Source organism: Drosophila suzukii, chromosome 2R (assembly GCF_043229965.1).
Source record: "Drosophila suzukii chromosome 2R, CBGP_Dsuzu_IsoJpt1.0, whole genome shotgun sequence".
In the NCBI taxonomy this organism is placed as follows: Eukaryota; Metazoa; Arthropoda; class Insecta; order Diptera; family Drosophilidae; genus Drosophila; species Drosophila suzukii.
The window spans coordinates 23,742,600-23,761,508 of record NC_092081.1 but is presented as its reverse complement, the minus strand read 5'-3'; the positions used below and the strand labels follow the sequence as shown (position 1 = coordinate 23,761,508).

General features: G+C 46.1%; 8 protein-coding genes across 9 annotated transcripts; 2 read left to right on the top strand and 6 right to left on the bottom strand.

The window, feature by feature from the left end:
- Positions 1-88: 88 nt before the first annotated feature.
- LOC108009191 (uncharacterized) lies at positions 89-579 on the bottom strand. The gene is made up of 2 exons (XM_017073343.4): positions 365-579; positions 89-297 (listed from the first exon to the last, which is right to left on the bottom strand). Exons 1-2 carry the CDS (start codon positions 473-475, stop codon positions 199-201), a joined length of 210 nt encoding a protein of 69 aa, XP_016928832.2. The 5' UTR covers positions 476-579; the 3' UTR covers positions 89-198.
- Positions 580-583: 4 nt separating this feature from the next.
- UQCR-6.4 (Ubiquinol-cytochrome c reductase 6.4 kDa subunit) lies at positions 584-1,048 on the top strand. The gene is made up of 2 exons (XM_017073344.4): positions 584-743; positions 859-1,048. The coding sequence occupies exons 1-2, from the start codon at positions 691-693 to the stop codon at positions 977-979; spliced, it is 174 nt and encodes a 57-aa protein (XP_016928833.1). The 5' UTR covers positions 584-690; the 3' UTR covers positions 980-1,048.
- Positions 1,049-1,056: 8 nt separating this feature from the next.
- Positions 1,057-4,684, bottom strand: POSH (Plenty of SH3s). The gene is made up of 6 exons (XM_017073337.4): positions 4,204-4,684; positions 4,032-4,140; positions 2,226-3,882; positions 1,978-2,157; positions 1,624-1,920; positions 1,057-1,562 (listed from the first exon to the last, which is right to left on the bottom strand). The coding sequence occupies exons 1-6, from the start codon at positions 4,315-4,317 to the stop codon at positions 1,388-1,390; spliced, it is 2,532 nt and encodes an 843-aa protein (XP_016928826.2). The 5' UTR covers positions 4,318-4,684; the 3' UTR covers positions 1,057-1,387.
- A 265-nt stretch (positions 4,685-4,949) lies between these two features.
- Positions 4,950-8,952, top strand: Ns2 (nucleostemin 2). Its single transcript, XM_017073338.4, has 3 exons — positions 4,950-5,261; positions 6,998-7,676; positions 7,734-8,952. Exons 1-3 carry the CDS (start codon positions 5,052-5,054, stop codon positions 8,867-8,869), a joined length of 2,025 nt encoding a protein of 674 aa, XP_016928827.2. The 5' UTR covers positions 4,950-5,051; the 3' UTR covers positions 8,870-8,952.
- On the bottom strand, positions 8,874-9,938 carry LOC108009188 (PSME3-interacting protein). Its single transcript, XM_017073339.4, has 3 exons — positions 9,630-9,938; positions 9,407-9,567; positions 8,874-9,345 (listed from the first exon to the last, which is right to left on the bottom strand). The coding sequence occupies exons 1-3, from the start codon at positions 9,823-9,825 to the stop codon at positions 8,950-8,952; spliced, it is 753 nt and encodes a 250-aa protein (XP_016928828.1). The 5' UTR covers positions 9,826-9,938; the 3' UTR covers positions 8,874-8,949.
- Positions 9,827-10,370, bottom strand: LOC118876920 (uncharacterized). Its single transcript, XM_036813190.3, has one exon. The coding sequence runs from the start codon at positions 10,366-10,368 to the stop codon at positions 10,045-10,047; it is 324 nt and encodes a 107-aa protein (XP_036669085.1). The 5' UTR covers positions 10,369-10,370; the 3' UTR covers positions 9,827-10,044.
- Positions 10,371-10,432: 62 nt separating this feature from the next.
- LOC108009193 (guanine nucleotide-binding protein subunit gamma-1) lies at positions 10,433-11,270 on the bottom strand. The gene has a single exon (XM_017073345.4). The coding sequence runs from the start codon at positions 11,003-11,005 to the stop codon at positions 10,805-10,807; it is 201 nt and encodes a 66-aa protein (XP_016928834.1). The 5' UTR covers positions 11,006-11,270; the 3' UTR covers positions 10,433-10,804.
- Positions 11,271-11,683: 413 nt separating this feature from the next.
- On the bottom strand, positions 11,684-18,589 carry Klp54D (Kinesin-like protein at 54D). 2 transcript variants are annotated; one of them, XM_017072375.4, is made up of 7 exons: positions 18,067-18,589; positions 14,315-14,489; positions 14,034-14,261; positions 13,833-13,973; positions 13,347-13,488; positions 12,447-13,290; positions 11,684-12,011 (listed from the first exon to the last, which is right to left on the bottom strand). In XM_017072375.4, exons 1-7 carry the CDS (start codon positions 18,384-18,386, stop codon positions 11,684-11,686), a joined length of 2,178 nt encoding a protein of 725 aa, XP_016927864.2. In that variant the 5' UTR covers positions 18,387-18,589. The 2 variants fall into 2 exon arrangements, with proteins under 2 accessions (XP_016927864.2, XP_016927865.1); XM_017072376.4 differs by lacking the exon at positions 11,684-12,011 and adding an exon at positions 12,122-12,328 and having other exon boundaries at positions 18,067-18,587.
- Between the last annotated feature and the right edge of the window lie 320 nt (positions 18,590-18,909).

Here is an 18,909-nt window from a genome sequence, read left to right as displayed (position 1 = left end):
CAGGTGGGGCAAAAGTGATTCATAGTGCAATTGAACATTTGTTTACTTTTAAAATGTTCGGAAATTGTGGATTATAGAAAAGATGGTATTGCAAACTACAACACAAAAATGTTTATTGCTCTATATAGATTTCTTTGATCCTCAGCTTTTTTGGCATTTATGTACAAGTTTTAGTATTGCTAATAAAATATAGGTATCCTAAGAGTCCTTTTGTTTTTCCGGCACGTAGTCCTGATAGCAATTGACGGGGTCCCTGGCCGTGTAAACTGTATAGCTCAATTTGCTGGCCTTGAAGTTCTACAAAATCAGATTAGAAGGGAAAATTACTGAAATCGGTACTTTTGATAAGAACAGACCGCCCTACCTTCATATCACCAGTTATTAGACTCCATAGGTAAACGAAAACCGCCGGTATCAGAGTGCACAGGACAAACAGCTCGAAAGTGTTTAGTTCGCCGAAAATGGATACTTTCATGGTGAGTGCTTGATTTTAATTAATTTTTAGCCGAAAAATGTTTTGTTGTTGACAAGTATTTCTTCTCACGTAGACCCACCAGGGTTGTCACCTCTCGCAGTGGAGTTTTGGGCACTCTTAGGGTCATACTGCTGTGGTAATATTTAGGGCATTCGATTAGTGTTCATCTATTGCGAATCTTTTGGAGCGAGAGAAAAGTAATAATATCGACAAAAATGGCTTTCCGCATACCCTTTGGCAAGAAGCACGCTGAGATCGCGACTTCCTTGTGAGTACAGGATGTTATGATTGGTCCTACATCAAGGATTAGCGGGGATCTCGAATCCTTTGTTGCAAACACCTTACATTGCATAACACACCATTCCTTCGATTTGTATTTGTAGCATCCGATCTGGAGCTGGATTTGGAGGAGCTGCGGGTCTGGCCGTGCTCTACTACACCGACTGGAAACTGGTCCTGCAGTACGTGCCCATCTACGGGTCCAAGTTCGACAAGAGCGAATAACTCCACATCCTTAGTGCAATCCACTATAGCCTCGATATTTAGCTTGGAGAATAAAATAAGTTAAAACCACCCACGGGTATTACTGAAAATCGTATATTACAAATAACTTCGTAGAGGGCACAAGAATGGGTTAGATTGTTTATCTAGCTAACTTATCTCTAGTGCTTAAGTAACTGTTCCTTAAGACTTACATGGCTAGCCTATTTTGATTAAGGATCGTATAAAAAGTACACCTGCGAGCTGCGCATTCGAGTGGAAGAGTACAAAACAGTTTCTTTTTTAAAAAGAGTAGTAGGAGATTGCGAGAACTGGAAGCCCGAACCGACCGGCGATCGAAACAGTTTAGACAATTAATTTGGAATTTTGCTTAGTAAGTTCTAGTTTGTCCTGGGCCCTGGCCTGGGCGACCTAACAATCAGGTTCGACAAAGGAGGCGGGAAACAATCCGGTTTTGTGGGTGCGGGCATGGGTGCCCTTGTACCAGCCGTTCTTCTGCTTGCGCTGGACATAGATGATGTCGCCCAAATGAAGCTCCAGTTCGATATCGCTGTTCGGAGGATACGGCACAATGCATCGGAAGCGGCTGCAACAACAGATTACATCAATTACTCCCTTTACCCTTTTTTATGTAGTTCAAAACCCACCTTTCCCTCGTGCAGTAAGCTGACTTCGTGGTGGCACTGGCCTTAATGGCCGCCTCGGTAATAACATTGCTGCTGGGGGCGCTTAGCACATGTCCTGCATCCAGGCTGTGCGACTTCCGGTGGCTGGGTGCAATGATCATGTTGGCATGCAACTGGGAGTGTGATCCTCCTCCAGGCAGCGCCTGCTGCTGTCCGCCTGCATAGATAGCTGGAGTCACAGAGGACGTAGGCGGTGGAGGCGACGCAGCATTGCTGTACATGCTGCGAAACGTGGCTGCGTCCAAGGATTGTCTAGCACTGTGTAAAATTCCATTTAGTTAAATTGATCAAGTCTTAAAAGTACGCTAAACGAACCAAATCAAGGGAGGACGATCCTTGCTGCCTTTAAGGCGTTGTGAGCCGTAGAGAACGCTGCTGTTGGTGTGAGCAGGCAGTTGCTTGTAAAGAAACTGCTGCTGTTGCGCTGCTGGCTTCGCTGTGGGAGTTTCGTTGAGCGGTTGACTGTGCTGCAGTTGACTGGGGCACGAGCCGGATCTAAATAAATAAAAAGAAATTAACTTTGATTCTAATCTATCAACATCATTTATGGTTAAAGCTCTTACCTCACATGCACTGGATGCAATTTAGCTGTTGGTTTAGTTGTAGTTTCCACATTGGGGCTGGTCACTTCCTTGGGTGCCTGCTGCAGTGATGCGCCCGGGGATTTGGAGCGTGTTTTCATATGAGTTAATCGCCTCATAAGGCCCACTGCCCCCGATGAGGAACTGCTGCTCGTAGCGGAGACTGCGACAGTTTCGGGCTTAGGCTCCGATTTTCTGCTAAACAGTGCCTCCACTGGCTTTGTCCAAACGGAACAACTGGTGGTAGTGGCGTTGGGCTGCTGCTGACGGGGTGGCAAATCTGGTGGCTGCATGGGCAGCATATTGTTTAGCCGCACATCGGGTGCAACTGGTTGTTGCTGGGGATGTGACTGCTGGACATCTGAGCTTTGGGGAACATATTTCCACTGGTGCATTAACTGCTGCTGGTCGCGGGTACGTAAGGGCGTCAGGTAGTTGCCCGGAAATACCCCGGTTATGTCCAACCAGTTCTTGCCCTTAAACCAACCGTCCACACATCGTTCGGTCACAATGTAAACACAACCCTTCTTTAGCTCCAGCTCATCTGTTTGACGTGGCTTGTACGGGAAGAGGGCCAAGTATCCCCATGGCAAATTGGGCGGCATTTGCTGCTGCACATTTGTCTTAAGCACGCGCGAGGACTGCGTAGCGGAGGTGGGTTTTGGAGCTGGGGAGTTGTTAGCTGTCTCTAGGCGGCTCAGTTCGTGGGGAAGACTGAGAATCTCGGCCGAATGGCGGTTGGTCTGCAGCAGGCTAAGAGGAGCTCCTCCTCCCAGCAGTGCATTTAGTGAATGCCTCTTTTCCTTGGCTCCCTTGTCCCGGAAACGAACCGAAGCCGATCCAGAAGCCACAACATGTTGAGGGGTATTTGGCAGCGACGACTGGTGATTTGGACTGCAATTGTTCGAGCTTGATGTTGAGCTGGAAGTACTGCTAGCCGGCGTGGAGTTAGATGATCCCGAACTGGATTCCGTGACCACGGTTGGATCAATTACTGGAACCGGGGGTAGCGCTCGCTGTCCCTGTTGCTGCGGCGGATGGCACGTTGGATGCTTTACGTTGATGACTCCGCTGTCTAGCAGCTTCTTAGCAGCTGCGTTTAGCTCAACAAATGCTATGGGAAAGATTCCAATGGACTGGCCAATACGTCCTTCCGCCCAATTGTGATCCACGCGGCGCATGACATGGATCACTGTGCTCTTCTTGAACTCCAGGCATCCCTCCTCGTCGTTCGGCCCCATCTTGAAGTCATACATGGCGATGCACTGCGGCATGGGCAGCGGCACCGAAACCTTCACGTAGTTTATGGGGAAGGTGCCCTCCTGGCCATTGGCCTGACCCACAAACCAGTTGTTGTCTATGCGATGCTTGAGCAATATCAGATCACCCTTTTTGAACTTCAGATCGGTGGCTTCGCTGGAGGCGAAGTCGAAGAGGGCATAGGCGTGGGGGAGTAGAAACCGGCGCTGCTTGTGGCGGGCCGGCTGCTGAGATGGCTGGTGTGTCTGCTGCAGGACGAGTTGGTTGCCAGGCGGGGCCACTGGTTCCGCTGAAGGTTGAGTTTTGGGCCTTTCCGGCTGCGACTCAGTTTCCTCGCCTTTGCTGTCGCCTTTACCAGCTGCTGCATTTTGTTTCATGCCTGAGGGAAGCAGGGAGAAGGGGTTTCTAGTTAGATACAGCACGGTAAAAGCAATTCAATTGCCAAAGCCACTTAGCCGCACTCGTGAAGTCAAGCATTCTAGCGTAGGCTGCTGTGCCAGTTGAGATTGGCGTGGGCGTAGCTGTTACCTTCCAAGATTCGCATCAGCAAGACGTTGGGAGGCAGCTCATCGATATTGCAAGAGACCAGGATGCGGCACTCCGGGCAGCGCAGCTTGTGCTGACTGGCCACAATGTCCTGGGATGATGAAATCATTATTACCATATAACACAGGGGATAAACCCAGAGGCCATTACTCACCAGCAAGCATTTGCGACAGAAGGTGTGCTGGCAGGGCAGCACCTTCGATGTGGTGTCCAGTCGCTCCAGGCACACAGAGCACTCCAACAGGTCGTTGAGTGTGTGCTCGTCCATCTTGCAAGTGTGCGGCGAGTCTCAAGGATGGTCACTATTTGGATTTGAATTTCGTGCAGGGCCACATTCCAAAGCGCACACACACATGCAGAAGCTGGCACACACGCATAAGAAATTCCAAGTCGCGCTTGGGAAATAAATATCGCTCGAACGCTAAACTCTACTAGGCTAATCACTACGTTTTCTTTCAAATGCTGTGAGTTACATTATCACTTTGTTGGGATAGGCAGAATTTTAACGTTCAAATATTTAAGTTTGCTAAGTGCAGCCGAAGCTCGTGGCCAAGCGGATATGTGTATGCACACGGATATAAAACCAGCTTGCTTCTTGAACACAGTGGCGGTCACAAAACTACAGGCAATAAAAGCAGTTGTTAGGCCTTGCAAGGCTTGCGAATGGCTAGTGTTCTTAAATATAAAATTCTATTAAATTTCAGTTATATGTTTTTAATAGTCAACCAAATTTTACCTTACTTCTAGGATCATTAATTAATTAAAACCATTTTAAAAGGTGTACCTAAGCTTATTTGCAGTGCTGTTGTTATTTAAGTATGACCAGTCCTCGTGGTAGAGATTTTCTGCAACGAAGTAGTGTTGCAAGGCACATCCACACAGTGCTGTTAAACGTCCGATCCCTTTGTTTTTTTATTTCAACCAAACACGTGTGTTTTGGTTTGAACGTGTCGAAAAAAGATATTTTAACTTATTTTAGAGGAACGGCGTATCCACAACACCATGCCGAAGGTACGCAGCACACCGGGAAAGCCCCGGACGCAGGGATTCAACCACTCCAACCACTCGATGAATCCGGAGCGCCCCAAAAGCGGCCTCAAGGGAGTCGCCCACCCCCGCACGAAGGGCACCATCAAGCGGCTCCAGATGTACCGCAACTTCAAGGCTAAGCGGGATCGCACTGGAAAGATCCTCACTCCCGCCCCCTTCCAGGTGAGTTCGAACGGAGGGTTACAAGAACCCAGTGAGTTGATTACTAGGATCACATTTAGCCCTTTATATGACAAGGCGTACATAAAAATCAGTACCGAGATGTAATTCCTGTTTAAATATGGAATTTCTAAGTAAGCTATTCCACTAAACAAAAGGTAATCCATTATTTATTTGCAAACCGAATATCTTTGGTTTCAATAGTATTTATTATGTTTATATTTTGAACATGTTATCTTTTAAATAGTAGCTCTGTTATTATCAGGATAATATTGAGTTCTAAAAACGATTCAATTAATATTTGATTGTACAGGAATCCCGTTCCTACAAAGTTCATATTTGTAATTTTTTAACATAACCCAAATAAATCTTACTTTCGAAACTGTTTGGCAATGTCAGGACCTTCAAAGAGAAATCTTAAATTTAAACATCTTTGTATTCATACACATTTTTTTTGTATACATTTATAAGCTAATATGTATCTATAGAATATAGATAGAATATTCATTTTTTGGCATAATCAAAAAAGCGGTTTGGTTTTGAAAACGAGATTTGTCGAAGCCGTTAAGATGGCAAAATGGCCGTAGATTTTGCGGACATCGGCGGGATGGGCTCGCTTCCTGCAGGTTGGGCAATGGCGCGAGTGGCGGAGGGCAGTGCGGATGCACTTTTGACCGAAGAGGTGGCCGCATCGCAACGAAACCACGCGATGCCCGCCCTCCGACTCCACGGGCATCTGACAGATACAGCAGGTGATGTCACTGGACATTCCGTCCAGCTGCTCATTGAGTTCGTTCACCTCCTCGCTAAGATCATTGATGCTGTCCGAGCTCATGACGTCCTTAACGGCCAGTTCATCGAGTAGCTCCTGCCGGTCATCTTCCAACTCGCGCACAATCATCTGCATGGACTGTTCCTGCTCGTGGAACTTATCCTGGATCGTCGCATAGTTGGACATCTCCTCCTGTAGTTGCCGCAATATGCCTTCGCGCTCGCTGTTGAACTGCTCCAACTGCGCATTAAGATGCTCCAGCTGGCGCACCCGCTTCTCCAGAGTGGCGTTGTTCTCCTCTAACTGCCGCTTCCGCCCGGAACTCTCCTGCTGCAGACTGGCAACCTTCTGCTTCTCCTCCTGCAACTCCCCAACCAGGTCGATCACCTTGCGAATGTTCTGCTTCATCTGCTCCGACAGCGAAGCATCAGAGCCGGAGGATCCTGGCCTCGACGATCCCGGATTCATGTTGATAGGGCTTAGCTTGAACTTGTGACAGCTAGTTAAAATTTTCTCGAATATTCTTTGTTTTTCTTGAAAAACCCGTGTAAATCACACTTATCCATTTTATTTGTTGCACTTCGATAATGCAAAAGGGCTGAGATGGCAGTACGATACCTGCAGTAATCGATCACAGCCGGGTTCTAAAAAGCTTTCGATAGATAAAGATGCCGCCTAAAAGGACTGTGTAGAGTGTAGGTAGGTATTTAGGTATTTTCCCTTGTTCAATTTAAAATGTAGCCGTTTTTTTATTTTGCGTTGTATCCAGATCTTTCTTAAATAGAATCACAAAATTAGAAAACATAAATATTCCCAACATGATTAGAAGGTTCCATATATAAAAGAAATAACAAGAGACTTACTTATAAAGTCAGGAACTTATAACTAGAACCGTCTGAACTTTCATGCTCATTTACAGGGGAATGGCTTATGATTATGACTTATTTAAATTTGTGTTTGATTTTAGGGGCGCCTGCCGGCTGGAACAATGGCACGCGTGGAGCCCACGCCCAAGTGGTTCAGCAATTCCCGTGTCATCTCGCAATCGGCTCTGCAAAAGTTCCAGGATGAGATCGGCAAGGCTGTCAAGGATCCCTACCAGGTGATTATGAAGCCATCCCAGCTGCCGGTGACGCTGCTCAACGAGGCGGCCAAGTACAAAAGGGTTCACCTGCTGGACACCGAGAGCTTCGACAGTACCTTTGGGCCCAAGAAGCAGCGCAAGAGGGTCAGCTTAAAAGTGCGCGATCTGGAGGATCTGAGCAAGGCGGCCGATGATCAGGCTGATAAGTACGATTCCACTAAGGACTTGGATTTGATCCGTGAGGACACCGGCGAGAAAAAGGCCGTGCGGGATTGGGTCTTCGGTGCGGGACAGAGCAAGCGCATCTGGAACGAGCTGCACAAGGTTGTAGATGCTTCCGATGTGCTACTCCAGGTTCTGGATGCACGCGATCCCATGGGCACGCGCTCCAAGTACATCGAAGAGTTCCTACGCAAGGAGAAGCCACACAAGCATCTGTTCTTCATTCTGAACAAGGTGGATCTGGTGCCGGTGTGGGTCACCCAACGGTGGGTGGCCATCCTCAGTGCCGAATATCCAACCATTGCCTTCCATGCATCCCTCCAACATCCCTTCGGCAAGGGTAAGTAATAAATATGGGCATTTATAAGAAAGGGATATTTCATGTCCTCTGTTATAGGTGCTCTTATCAACCTCTTCCGTCAATTGGGTAAACTGCATCTGGACAAAAAGCAGATCAGCGTGGGCTTTATTGGCTACCCTAATGTAGGTAAATCCTCTGTTATTAACGCCCTGCGCTCCAAGAAGGTGTGTAAAGTAGCTCCAATTGCGGGAGAGACGAAGGTGTGGCAGTACATTACGCTTATGAAGCGCATCTTCCTGATCGATTGTCCTGGCGTGGTGTATCCCACGGCTGAAACGGACACCGAGAAGGTCCTGAAGGGCGTTGTGCGAGTGGAGTTGGTCACGAATCCTGAGGATTACGTAGACTCTTTGCTGCAACGCGTGCGCCGGGAATACATTTCCAAGAACTACAAAATCGACCACTGGAACACATCCACCCACTTCCTGGAGCAGCTGGCCCAAAAGACAGGCAAGTTGCTAAAAGGCGGCGAACCGGACGTCACGGTAACCGCCCGTATGGTGCTCAATGATTGGCAACGCGGAAAGCTGCCCTTCTACGTTCCCCCCGAGGGATTCGCTGTCCCCAAGTCCCAGGAGGGTAAGGAAGAGGAAGAAGTGGTCGAGGTTGCCAACGAAGATGCCAAGTCCGAGGCTCCGACCTTTGTCAGCGAATCGGTGAAGAAGGCGCGTGAGTTTAGGCAGATTCAGGACTTCCGAAAGATTCGCGTGGGTCTTGAGTACGAGCAACAGGATGTAAAGGAGCTGGACCACATTGATCTGGAGCTGCTGGAACAGCAGAAGGCCGAAAGGGCGGCAAAGAAGAAGGCTCGTCTTCACAACCTTGGGGAAGAGGAGGAGGAGTCCAGCGATGGAGCGGATGAGTTCTACTCGGAGGATGAGTACAACGAGGACTTGCAGCGTGTGGTGCACAAGAAGGCCAAGGCTAAGAAGACCCAGCAACTGGCCATCACATCGTCCGGTAAATTCCGCGTGGCCAAAATACAGCCAGGAGATTCGGATGAGGTCGGCAGCTCTGACGACGATGGACCCAGCACTTCCAAGGCCCCTCGGTTGACAGCCAAGCAGAAACGCTCCCTTGAGCGCAGCCAGAAACGCAAGAAGATCGGTAGCAACTTCTATGAGACGACGAACGTAAAGAACCGCAACCGGAACAAGAAAAAGGACACGTAATACGTTACGTTTACACTCTAGGCTATATTCTCTTGCAAGGAAAGAAACTACATATTAAGAATCCAAATAAAATGATGATCCTATTCGGTGCACTGCTTCTTCTTGGGAATTTTGCGGCCACACAAGTCGGTTCGGCTGCACAGGTCGGGCTCCTCCTCATCTGTGCTGGCCTCCGAGTCACTGGACTCTGTGTAGGAACCGATGCCCGGCAGTACAGCGATGCACTTTAGGGCTCCCTGATTGTATTTGTTTGTGGTTAGCGTGGTGTTCGTTGTCTTCTCCGCCGGCTCCTTGGACGCTTCATCCGTGGCTGTATGCTGGACCACCTCATCCTCGGCAATTTTTGCCACCTTGCTGGTGGTGGGCAGTTCTCCGTTTTTTCGCTTGATGCCCTGGCCAAGCAGCGATTTCTGAGTGCTGCGTCCACCCGAAGCTCCAGCGGACTTGGCGGTGGTTTTGAGCTCTGCCTGCAGTTTCTGGGGGAGTTTACGGAATTCAGAGGAATGTGACCAATCTATTAATTTGTAATAAGCCTACCTTGTCCACACTCTCCTCCTGCAGCTTCTCAACGCGATTGCGGAAGTCTTTTAGCTCCAGCTCCTCATCCCGCATTTGCTGGCGCTCGGCGTGCATTTTGTGTGCATCGACCAGTTCCAAGAACTGCACCTCGTCGTCGTCCAGGCCGCGTATGAGGTTTTCTATGCGTCAGAAAGGTGTATTTTAGGGCAGAGCTATTGGATTGTCAATTTTGAAGACCTACTCAGCTTGTGGGCTTCCTCGTACTCCATATCTTTCTTGTCCTTGTTCTGTTTGAGGCGTTCGTACAGGGAGCGGCCGTCGTAAGGCTCCTCGGGTCGTTCCAGTGGATCCTCAGGCTGACGCACCCGCTCCCACTCCTCCTGGCGTCTCTGCCGCTGTTCTGCGGCTTCAGCTTCAGTCACAAAGCCCGAACTCATCCTTGATTTCCGTAAAATTTATTTGCGTTCCGTAAAAAGTAAACCACGATTTTGCCAGTGCTGGCTAACGCTGAGCTAACAGCTGTACATTGTAGTGAATGTGTTGCTAAACGTTCTTAGAAATTTGAAACGATGGCGGGAAGTTATCAGATAGATTTGACTTAAAAAACAATAAAATATAAGATTGAAAGTGTTTTTGAATATTCGCCAGATATTTAGTTAACTATTCTTGGAAACCCTTTTGAGCCGGCATCGCGTAACTCCTCCAACTGGGACACTGGGTCGAGCACGCTTTTTAATCCTGGCGCCATTTATTTTTGCTATTTCAATAAAAACCGACTTCTGCTTAGGCGTCATTTCTCTCCACTTTCTCCCAGCTATTTTGGCTATGGAAGTCGGTTTCAGTTGGTGAATGCCGCGCTTTTGAAGATTACTCCGGAACTGAGCGAGGAACACAAAGTAGGGATTCACCGAGAAGGATTTGATCATTCGCATTGCCCAGCCCAAAGTCGAGCAGCTCACACGAAACTTTGCAGCCGACATTTTGTTAATTTAATGCCTCTAAAATTTTGAATATTCCACCGCAACGAAATCAAAACAACCTCCGTTCACATGAAAATCTCTGGCTACATAGCTTTATTTCTGGAATATCTCAATAGGAAACATCTATATAGAGAGGGTGTTTGCTAAATTCTCCAATAAAGAGCTACAGGACTAGCAAAATACACGATATTTATGTATACACACATATGCAGGCGTTATAGTTTGAGTTTTGTTTACACGTTCATAAATATTCTCGGTTCGCCCGATTCCATTGTATATATTCAGTTTATAGACATCATTTGAGGTCAGCACACTTACATCGAATACAGCAAATAGGTTACACGACATATACGGGATCGGTATTGGGATCTCCGCCGTAATTGAGTATACTTTATAGGATAATACTGTTAGGAACGGATCCGGTCGTTTGCCGAACCTACAGGATGCTGCAGGAGCTCTTCTCCCGGAACGGATTCACCTTCTGGGTGAAGCCGCTGAGCAGGCAGTCCTCCTCCTCGTGCTCCAGCATGTATTTCATCATCAGGGAGCAGGCCTCCGAGACGGGCATCCGCTCCATCTCCACCTCCCGGCGCAGCTGCAGGTTGATGGAGCGCTGCTGTTGCAGATTCGCAGCCATTATGTCCAGGACAGCTGTCTCCGCGAGACCTATGGTGGATGCTGGGATGCTAATACTGCCGCCGGATACTGGGAGCTGCAATATGTTTCCTCGATTTCTTTTCGATGATTTTCGTTGGGTTTGTGCTTTTGTAATCGGGGAAATATGTAACCGCTTCACCTTCAACAGATGTATCTTATGGGAGCGCTGAAAAATCAATATTTACCAAAGTGTGACCGCGTTGGAGATGATGCTTCGATTTTCCGGCTTTTCCAGGCCGTTTTTAAAAGCTTTAAAGTTCTTGGGGGTGTGCAAAAAAGTTTAAACCATTTTTGGATCAGAAAGCGTGAAATTCAGCTTACAGGATTATATACTTTGTTACATACCTACAAATAAAATAATATAACAGGAATATTACCATTTAAAGGCGTTTGTAAAAATACAATATATTTAAGAGTCAGCTTATAACTTGGAGCAGACTTTCAGGATCATTATTTGTAGCCCTTTCATTTAGAAAACTACGAGTTCATTTCATTTGCGTTTTATGTGTTTTATTTTATATGATTTTTAATTCCATTAATTGCAAAAATATATATTGATCTCTGAGTTTTCAAGAACATCCATTCAAAGTTAATTACGTAAGCATGCTAAAATTTAAAATTAAGTTAGAAATAAAATAGTTTAGGAAATATTTTAGACTTACTCAGGCATAAATTCGTTTGACTGCTTTGCGTGTGCCTTTTCCTGATTAAGGTTCAATTCCTTGGCCAAGTCAGAGTCCGGTTTCCGGAATGCATTGGCCATTATCAGGATGTTCTTAGCTATGCGTTGCTGGTCGATTCTTTTCTGGGCCGTATCTGTTCTTCTATCGGCATTCTCAGACATTCGCTGCTCGATTGGTAGATCCGCTCTTGGTGGCGACTGAAGTGGCTCAGGATTGGTCCAGATCTCAGTACCAGGCGTTTCCTTTCCTGTGGTTGGAGATATTGCCGGGCGTGCTGGTATCAAAGGTGAACGGACGCACACTCTGTAAGAGATCACAAAAAGAATATCACACAACTGATCCAAGAAAAAACGTTCTGGCGTAAAATGATATCGTGGGCTTTCCCATTTCCCACTTCAATAACTCTTTTCGGATTCATAGGAACAGAAACAAACTTTTATTACAAATCCTTACACACTAGTCACACTCTAGGCTTGTTTTCAAAAAACATTTACAAATACATATTTCATAAAAACATGTTAATAAGTAGAAAACGTCAAATGTATAGGTAATTGGTTCACTCCTTCGTCTGGGCCTCCTTGCTTGGCTCATTGTCCTCATTGTTCCCGTTCGGTATCGACCTAGAACGAGTCAGAAATGGGAGAGAACAATGAGCCAGGCCTGGAGAAGGAACTAAGTACCAATCGGAGACCCCAAAACTATCCTAATTTAGATAAACACATCATTTACCCCACTCACTTGTTAACATCCTCCAGTTTCTTTAGAAGCCGCTCGTTCTCCCGGCAGACGATCTCCTGATCCCTGAGGATGGTCTCCCGCACTGTGAAAAGATGGTTGTTCTCCTGCCTCAAGGACTCGTTCTCCACCATATATAGCTTGACGAGCTCAGCCAGCTCGGAACCATCTAGCTCTGGTAGTCGCTGCAGATCCACTTTGGGCACTGGCACTCCACCACCGCTGCTGCTCACTCTATCCAGTTGAAGTTCTAGGAGATTCTCAGCGGCCCCGCCATTCGGAGCCGCTTGATGATGAAGATTCAGGGCCGCCTTGAGGTGGTCGTTCTCCATTTGGAGCGCATGGATATCACGCTTCAGACTGAGGATCAGTGCCTCCCTGGGATCCATCTTGATCACCGGCTTAGTGCGTATCCTCTTCGCCCGCGAAGCGTATCGCAGGGTGTTCAGGGTTTCCGCATGATTGTAGTGCGCAGGAGAAACGCAGGCGATCATCAGGGTTACTCCATTCCCCGCCAGACTGTCGGCCAGGAGTTTGGTGAGCTGGCTATCCCGGTACGGAATGTGACCCGATCTCTTCTTGGAGTCGCTCAACGAGGAGATGCAGTAACCCAAAACCATGAGGCTCTTGTTGATGTTATTAGCTTCCTCCAAAGTTTTTCCCTCACTCATGGTCTTCTTGGTCAACTCACTGCCAGCAAGGTCCACAAAGTTGATCTTTCCGTGCTTGGAGAGGAACACCCCGCCATCGGTCTGTTGATCGGACAGGATGTGAACCGTCAGGATGGTGTGCGAGCGCGAGGAGTGATCGTTCATGGCATGCGAGCCAACAGCACGATTCCTCATGCCTACAAAAATACCAAAATTACCATTAACTTACAATATCTACTAAGGTAGAACCTACCCTCTTCCAGAACGGCCAGAAGATCATCCAACTCCTCGCAGTCCACCGTAAAAAGGTTCTCCACGAAGAAACCACCCGATTTCTTGGACCAGCGAACTGCCAGCGGTTTCCTTGCACTTCCAGGATTGAGCAAATCGATTACCTTTAGATAAAAAATGCAATTCAATTTGCGAAACCAATAACGAAATGGCAGGTGGGCTAGGGAAAACAAATCATCGGAAATGCCACGCAAAATGCAAAAACATTTCACGCATTGTGACAAACCCCGAAAGGTGGGTGGTCAAACCGTCCATCCATTCGTATCCGTCAATTTTTAGGTGGGTGGGGCGTGCTGACATCCATTAAATAGAGGTCAATGCAATGCATGTTTGCGGGCGAGCAATCAGTATTATGGCAAATGCAATTTGGATTTAAATTGAATTTGCAGAGGTCAAGCCATGTCATTAAAGTGAATTAAAGCCCAGTCCCTCGATGGGCGCCGCTTACCCGTTCATTGTAGATTTCCATGAAGGAGGCTTTAAGCACGTAGTTGACGTCCTTGCGATTCTTAATCAATTGGAAGAGATACAAAAACGAGCGGAAGATGAGACCATGGCGTGGATCCTTGGGATTCGGTTTGCCAATGAACTAAAAATGAAATTATAGATTCAGATTAGATTTAAAGATTCAAAATTCATCCTGACTGACCAAGTCCGGTGGTCCAGTGAGCGTGTGCGTTTTGCCGGAGCCCGTTTGGCCATAACAAAATGCCGTGCAACTGAATCCCTCGATGCCCATTTCAATAATGCGCTTAATGCCCGAGTAGTCCAGGATATCTTCCTGCGTGGCTCCTGGCTCGAAGACCACATTGTAGGTAAAGACGCGCACGCTGTCGCGATTGTGCGACCTCTTTTGGCCCACATCGTTGCCTTCCAACTGGAGAGGATTCGTTAATACTCCATTTTAACAAAAAGAAGGAACACACTTACTATAACCTGTCCGTTGCCCGGGAACTGGAGCGTCGATCCGTGACGATCACGTTTCTCCTTGTCATTCAGGGGACGCACTCGAACCACGACATTTATGTTGTCCTCGGGAGTGGAGCACTCCTCGCTGCCCGTGGATTTTGAAGCCACGATCTCCAGGGTATCGGCACTACCAATCCTGAGAAAAATGAGTTATTTAAAAAAAATAAATATTCAAAGTACTTTGGTATGGTTTCAATTGACATTATTATTTAACATTTAATATTTATTTATTTATCATGTTATGAATCACAATATTTTATCCAAAGTATGTTTGTCTGAGTTCCTGTCTAATGTCCTCAAATGTTAGCCTGTCCGATAAATGTTAGCCTGCACTCGGGGATCGACGCTAAGTAACGATAAATATTTATTAATTAATGGAGGGTATTAGTTTGATTAAGGACGATGAGAATTTTTGTATCATTGTGATCGATAAAAAAATGTATTTTCATTTTATGGTATTTACGGGTCCTGTAATTTAGTAATCAAGTTATTAAGATCGCTTAGATAGCTTTAAATACGGGAAACCTTTACTTGGTATGATTAACTTGAACAACATTAATTTTAGGGATTTCAGTTGATAAACTTGGAACCCAAATGTCCCTCACAACATCGCATAAATTCCAGAAAATCAATCAAAGAGGGGATAGCTTTTAGAACATTGATTTCAAGGTTGCAGTTCTTAAACATGAAACCGAATGTCGCTCAGCTTGCCTAAAATCGCAGTTAATCAATCAAAGTGAAACAAAGCTTCCATTGTTTTATGAGCTCAATTTGTTGTGGCCCCTGCGAATTTCCAGAATTTGTGGAATTGCCTTGAACTTGATGGCGTTCTGACGTTCATCGGCCTATAAATAGCCAAGGTTAGGGGTGGATGGCGTGGCTCGTGGCTTTTGGGGTTTTTCTGTTTCATTTGACCACCTCATTTACACTCATCCGCTATTAGTTTAGTTGGGAGGGGTCGAGGTCACATTTCAATTGGATTAACAAATTCGCTTTGAAGGAATATGTAAATATAAAGCCGTAATTATTGGCTAAGATTTCCAAAAGTTTTTTCCAGTTGCTCGCTTACCCAGTAATTATCCAGCTAAGTTTGTGGTTTCCCCATCCACAAGCCAAACAACAGTTTCCAATACAAACAGTTTATTGAACTGCAAATAGGCCGGACAACACGGCGTATGTGCGATGTGGCATCTTGTCGTGATTGTGTGTGGCCCATAGCTGACATTTAACATTTTCACGTAAATGACTTGTTAAACATTTATGCCCTAATGGGCCAAGCTTCACTCTGCCTTTATTAATCAGACATGAGTTGGGCCTGCCGTGTGCTCTTGGTAAATATTTCAGAAGGCGCCAATAGAATGGAATTAACACGAAAGCCCAGAGTGGCGACTTGAGAAGCTAACGCTCAGAAAAGTTCAATCAACTTTTGCTCTACCCCAGTCGATCCTAAATAATTGATTGACCAATATAACCCCTACAAAGGTTTAGCTAAAAGCGAAAGTTTTGATTTTGTTTCAAGTGGCTCTTGAATTTCAGATTGGACTCCGATTAATTTTGGTTTTTGTAATTGTTTAAACAAAAACATACTATGGTTCGTGTCATTATATTGCATTTTGACAGTAAAAAATAGTTTATTAAGGGAATAAACTAAAAGCGGTTTTAAACACAGTAAACCTATGGATGTGGAAAATAGTTTATCCTTCTATTAGTTCACCTTAATGTCCAGAAAATGGTTTTAAGAGTACCTAACTTCCTAAGTCATTTTGTAGCAATTTCTATTTGTTCTCTCCTTAACGTGTTTGTAAGCCTGAGCAAATAAAAGCCTACTTGTAAGAATTGTTGAAACTTGGTTCGAGTAAATATCAAATATTTGCCCAGCACGGATTTAAAAACAACAAGAAAGCACCTCCGGTTGAATCGAATGAACAATAAAAATGTGGGTTTTTCTGGGACCCTTGTTTACCAATCAAATAAAGTGTACGGAGTAAGAAAATGGAACTCTCACTTTTATTTCCCAGGCATGAAATCCGAATCCAAATGCGAGTTCCTCGGTTTCGGAGCCGCCTACGGGAGATATTTATTAGCCATGCAAAGTTTAGGCAACGAAATGTCAGGCTTGATTATCAGCGGGGGCGTAATTATGACCTAACTCGTGTTGTGCATGCCAGAAAATCTATACGGATATGAACGCTATGTAGTCCGTATGGATTTTTAAACTGTAAACTTACAACAACGCACGCGAATTCACTTTCGGAATGTTGGCCTAAAAATTGACTAACTAATGTATGGAAATTTTCTGGCATTATCTATTTCATGTATGACGGACTACGGCACTTTGGATTCCAAAGTGTGTCGTCAATCAAGTGGCTATCAACGCATTAATTAATCAAAAGACTGAAACACATGCGTGCTCCAAAATAATTATAACGCCCATAATGCCGTTAGCCTAGTGGGATTAATCATATCGTATCTATAAAATAAACTTAGGTTCCGTATATCCAGCCGTTTCATTAAATTACCAACTGACAAAGGTGTCAATTGTGGCCTTGTTCGTTGAAATTAATATTTAGCAGCAGTTAGGGAATATAAACAAAAAAAAATGTTCATCATATTATTCTGTGGATAATTAGGATTAACGCAGCTCTGGTTCAAACTTTCTTTTCACCTACCAATCAGCTTTTATTCTCTAAATTATTAATGGTCCTTTCTAGACCGAGGCAAGTCACAAACTGGCGCTTAACCCACTTGCTGAGGAACTGGGGTCCTTAACCTTAACTCCATTGTGGCTGCTACACCTGAACCCACATCGAAAATAAAAACTACCATAAATATGTCACTTTCGCTCTCGTCTCCGGTCATACACAGACAGGCATACTATATACGGCTATAGACTTCAATATGCTTTAATTGCAAAATCGATTTGTGCCGTGCTCGTTCGAGACTCAACCCCCGGATCTCCGGCCATACTCTCCTCCGTTTTCGTTCCACAAAAAGTGTTTAAGCGGAGGCCGGTCAGTCTGGCTAACTGCTCGTCCGTTTGTCTGTCCGCTTGATTGCCTGTCCGCCCGTCAGTCTCTAGGATTATTGTGCGTGGTCATTATGGTTTGGCTTGTGCCTTACATCCATTTCCTTTGCCTCGACGGTTTTTAATGGATCGCCTGTTAGGGGTGAGCTTCTCCTGGGCTGTCGTGTTATCATTACCCCTACCCTTTGTCCGCTTCCCGCCCTGCCACACGTTCTGATGCAAATTAATACATTTACTCGGTACCCCATATAGACACTTTCAATAAATAATGGTCTATATTACGACTTTACCAAGGTTTTACAAAGGAGGCGTTTTAATATTCTTGTCGCTATTAAAATTCCAAATATAAAGGTACAGTAGACAATGTCTAAATGGTGAACCTTTGTACTACAACTAGTATTCGTATCGCTATTGAGTTCCAAACATAAAGGTACAGTAGTCAATGTCTAAATGGTGAAACTTTTCACAAAAACTAATATTCCTATCGCTATAAAGTTCCAAATATAAAGGTACAGTAGACAATGTACGGTTAATGTTAAGCTTTCCTATCCAAATAGATTATTGCTGAACCTGTGGTGGTTGTACAACTCAATCAATCCTGAAAAATTGTCTTAAAAGACTTTACTGTTCACAACTTATCGCCTATTGATTACGGTGGGAAGCATCGCAATCCTTATCCCGCACTTACTCATTCTCGCGGGAACGCAGGAAATACGGGGTGTTGCGGGAGCTACCTCCTCCTCCGCCGCCACCACTACTCCCAGTTCCCTTTTGGGGACTCAGGCGACGCATGCCGTTGGTCAGACTGCGGGATCTGGGGACGCCGCTGCTGCTCCCGGAGCTCTGGCGCTGATTCTGGCTGGTAGTCGTCGAGGAGGGCGTCTTCCGGGACGCCCGAGAACCGGCTACGGGCGCCCGACCACGTCGACTGCCCGACGTTCCGGCGCTATCCGCACTGCTGCCGCCACTACTGTTCAGATGCGGAACACTCGAGGCCCGACGAACCATGGCTATGGCCACCTAGATGCCACTGGCCGGGTAGGACCAAAAGAAGGACGGGGGGACGTATGTTTGCTCAGCGCTTGGCTGTCCCGTGGACATGGCACTACGTACACGCAGGTCGGCTTATATTCAAAATTCCGTTCTCCGGCTGTCCGCGTTTCCGGTTAACCGCCGCTCGCCGCGAAAACTCAACACGAACTGGCTGCCCAAGTTCACCAGAGCAGCCTTTTTTATTCGAGCCATCAGATTTATGGTAATTTCAACGCACGCACACTAGTGGCCAGTGGCCGAGGAACACCCCCGGCACCACCTGTAATTGAACTTCGTTGTGGTTGTTGCTTCCACTCGCCAAAGGCACTCGCTGAAGGCGACCGACTCCTTCCCACAGTGGCAATTAAATCTACGTGCTGTTTGGTAAACAAACCGAAACTCCCCCGAATCCGGGAGGGCTGTGGATGGATGGATGGCCGGGCTGATGGTGGATGACCCCACTGCTGACCCTGGCGCCTTTCGTGCCCATTCATCGTGC

Bases quoted from the DNA above. Each gene is read 5' to 3' on its own strand.
- LOC108009191 (XM_017073343.4), bottom strand. From the start codon at position 475: ATGAAAGTATCCATTTTCGGCGAACTAAACACTTTCGAGCTGTTTGTC. The intron at 298-364 runs GTAGGGCGGTCT...CTGATTTTGTAG, and splicing joins TAATAACTGGTGATATGAAG to AACTTCAAGGCCAGCAAATT.
- UQCR-6.4 (XM_017073344.4), top strand. From the start codon at position 691: ATGGCTTTCCGCATACCCTTTGGCAAGAAGCACGCTGAGATCGCGACT. The intron at 744-858 runs GTGAGTACAGGA...TTGTATTTGTAG, and splicing joins GCTGAGATCGCGACTTCCTT to CATCCGATCTGGAGCTGGAT.
- POSH (XM_017073337.4), bottom strand. From the start codon at position 4,317: ATGGACGAGCACACACTCAACGACCTGTTGGAGTGCTCTGTGTGCCTG. The intron at 2,158-2,225 runs GTAAGAGCTTTA...TTATTTATTTAG, and splicing joins TTGCATCCAGTGCATGTGAG to ATCCGGCTCGTGCCCCAGTC. The intron at 1,921-1,977 runs GTTCGTTTAGCG...AATTTTACACAG, and splicing joins GATCGTCCTCCCTTGATTTG to TGCTAGACAATCCTTGGACG.
- Ns2 (XM_017073338.4), top strand. From the start codon at position 5,052: ATGCCGAAGGTACGCAGCACACCGGGAAAGCCCCGGACGCAGGGATTC. The intron at 5,262-6,997 runs GTGAGTTCGAAC...GTTTGATTTTAG, and splicing joins TCACTCCCGCCCCCTTCCAG to GGGCGCCTGCCGGCTGGAAC. The intron at 7,677-7,733 runs GTAAGTAATAAA...CCTCTGTTATAG, and splicing joins CCAACATCCCTTCGGCAAGG to GTGCTCTTATCAACCTCTTC.
- LOC108009188 (XM_017073339.4), bottom strand. From the start codon at position 9,825: ATGAGTTCGGGCTTTGTGACTGAAGCTGAAGCCGCAGAACAGCGGCAG. The intron at 9,568-9,629 runs GTAGGTCTTCAA...TCTGACGCATAG, and splicing joins CGAGGAAGCCCACAAGCTGA to AAAACCTCATACGCGGCCTG. The intron at 9,346-9,406 runs GTAGGCTTATTA...AAACTCCCCCAG, and splicing joins AGGAGGAGAGTGTGGACAAG to AAACTGCAGGCAGAGCTCAA.
- LOC118876920 (XM_036813190.3), bottom strand. From the start codon at position 10,368: ATGTCGGCTGCAAAGTTTCGTGTGAGCTGCTCGACTTTGGGCTGGGCA.
- LOC108009193 (XM_017073345.4), bottom strand. From the start codon at position 11,005: ATGGCTGCGAATCTGCAACAGCAGCGCTCCATCAACCTGCAGCTGCGC.
- Klp54D (XM_017072375.4), bottom strand. From the start codon at position 18,386: ATGGTTCGTCGGGCCTCGAGTGTTCCGCATCTGAACAGTAGTGGCGGC. The intron at 14,262-14,314 runs GTAAGTGTGTTC...AATCCTCTCCAG, and splicing joins CGGGCAACGGACAGGTTATA to TTGGAAGGCAACGATGTGGG. The intron at 13,974-14,033 runs GTCAGTCAGGAT...TTTCATTTTTAG, and splicing joins TCACTGGACCACCGGACTTG to TTCATTGGCAAACCGAATCC.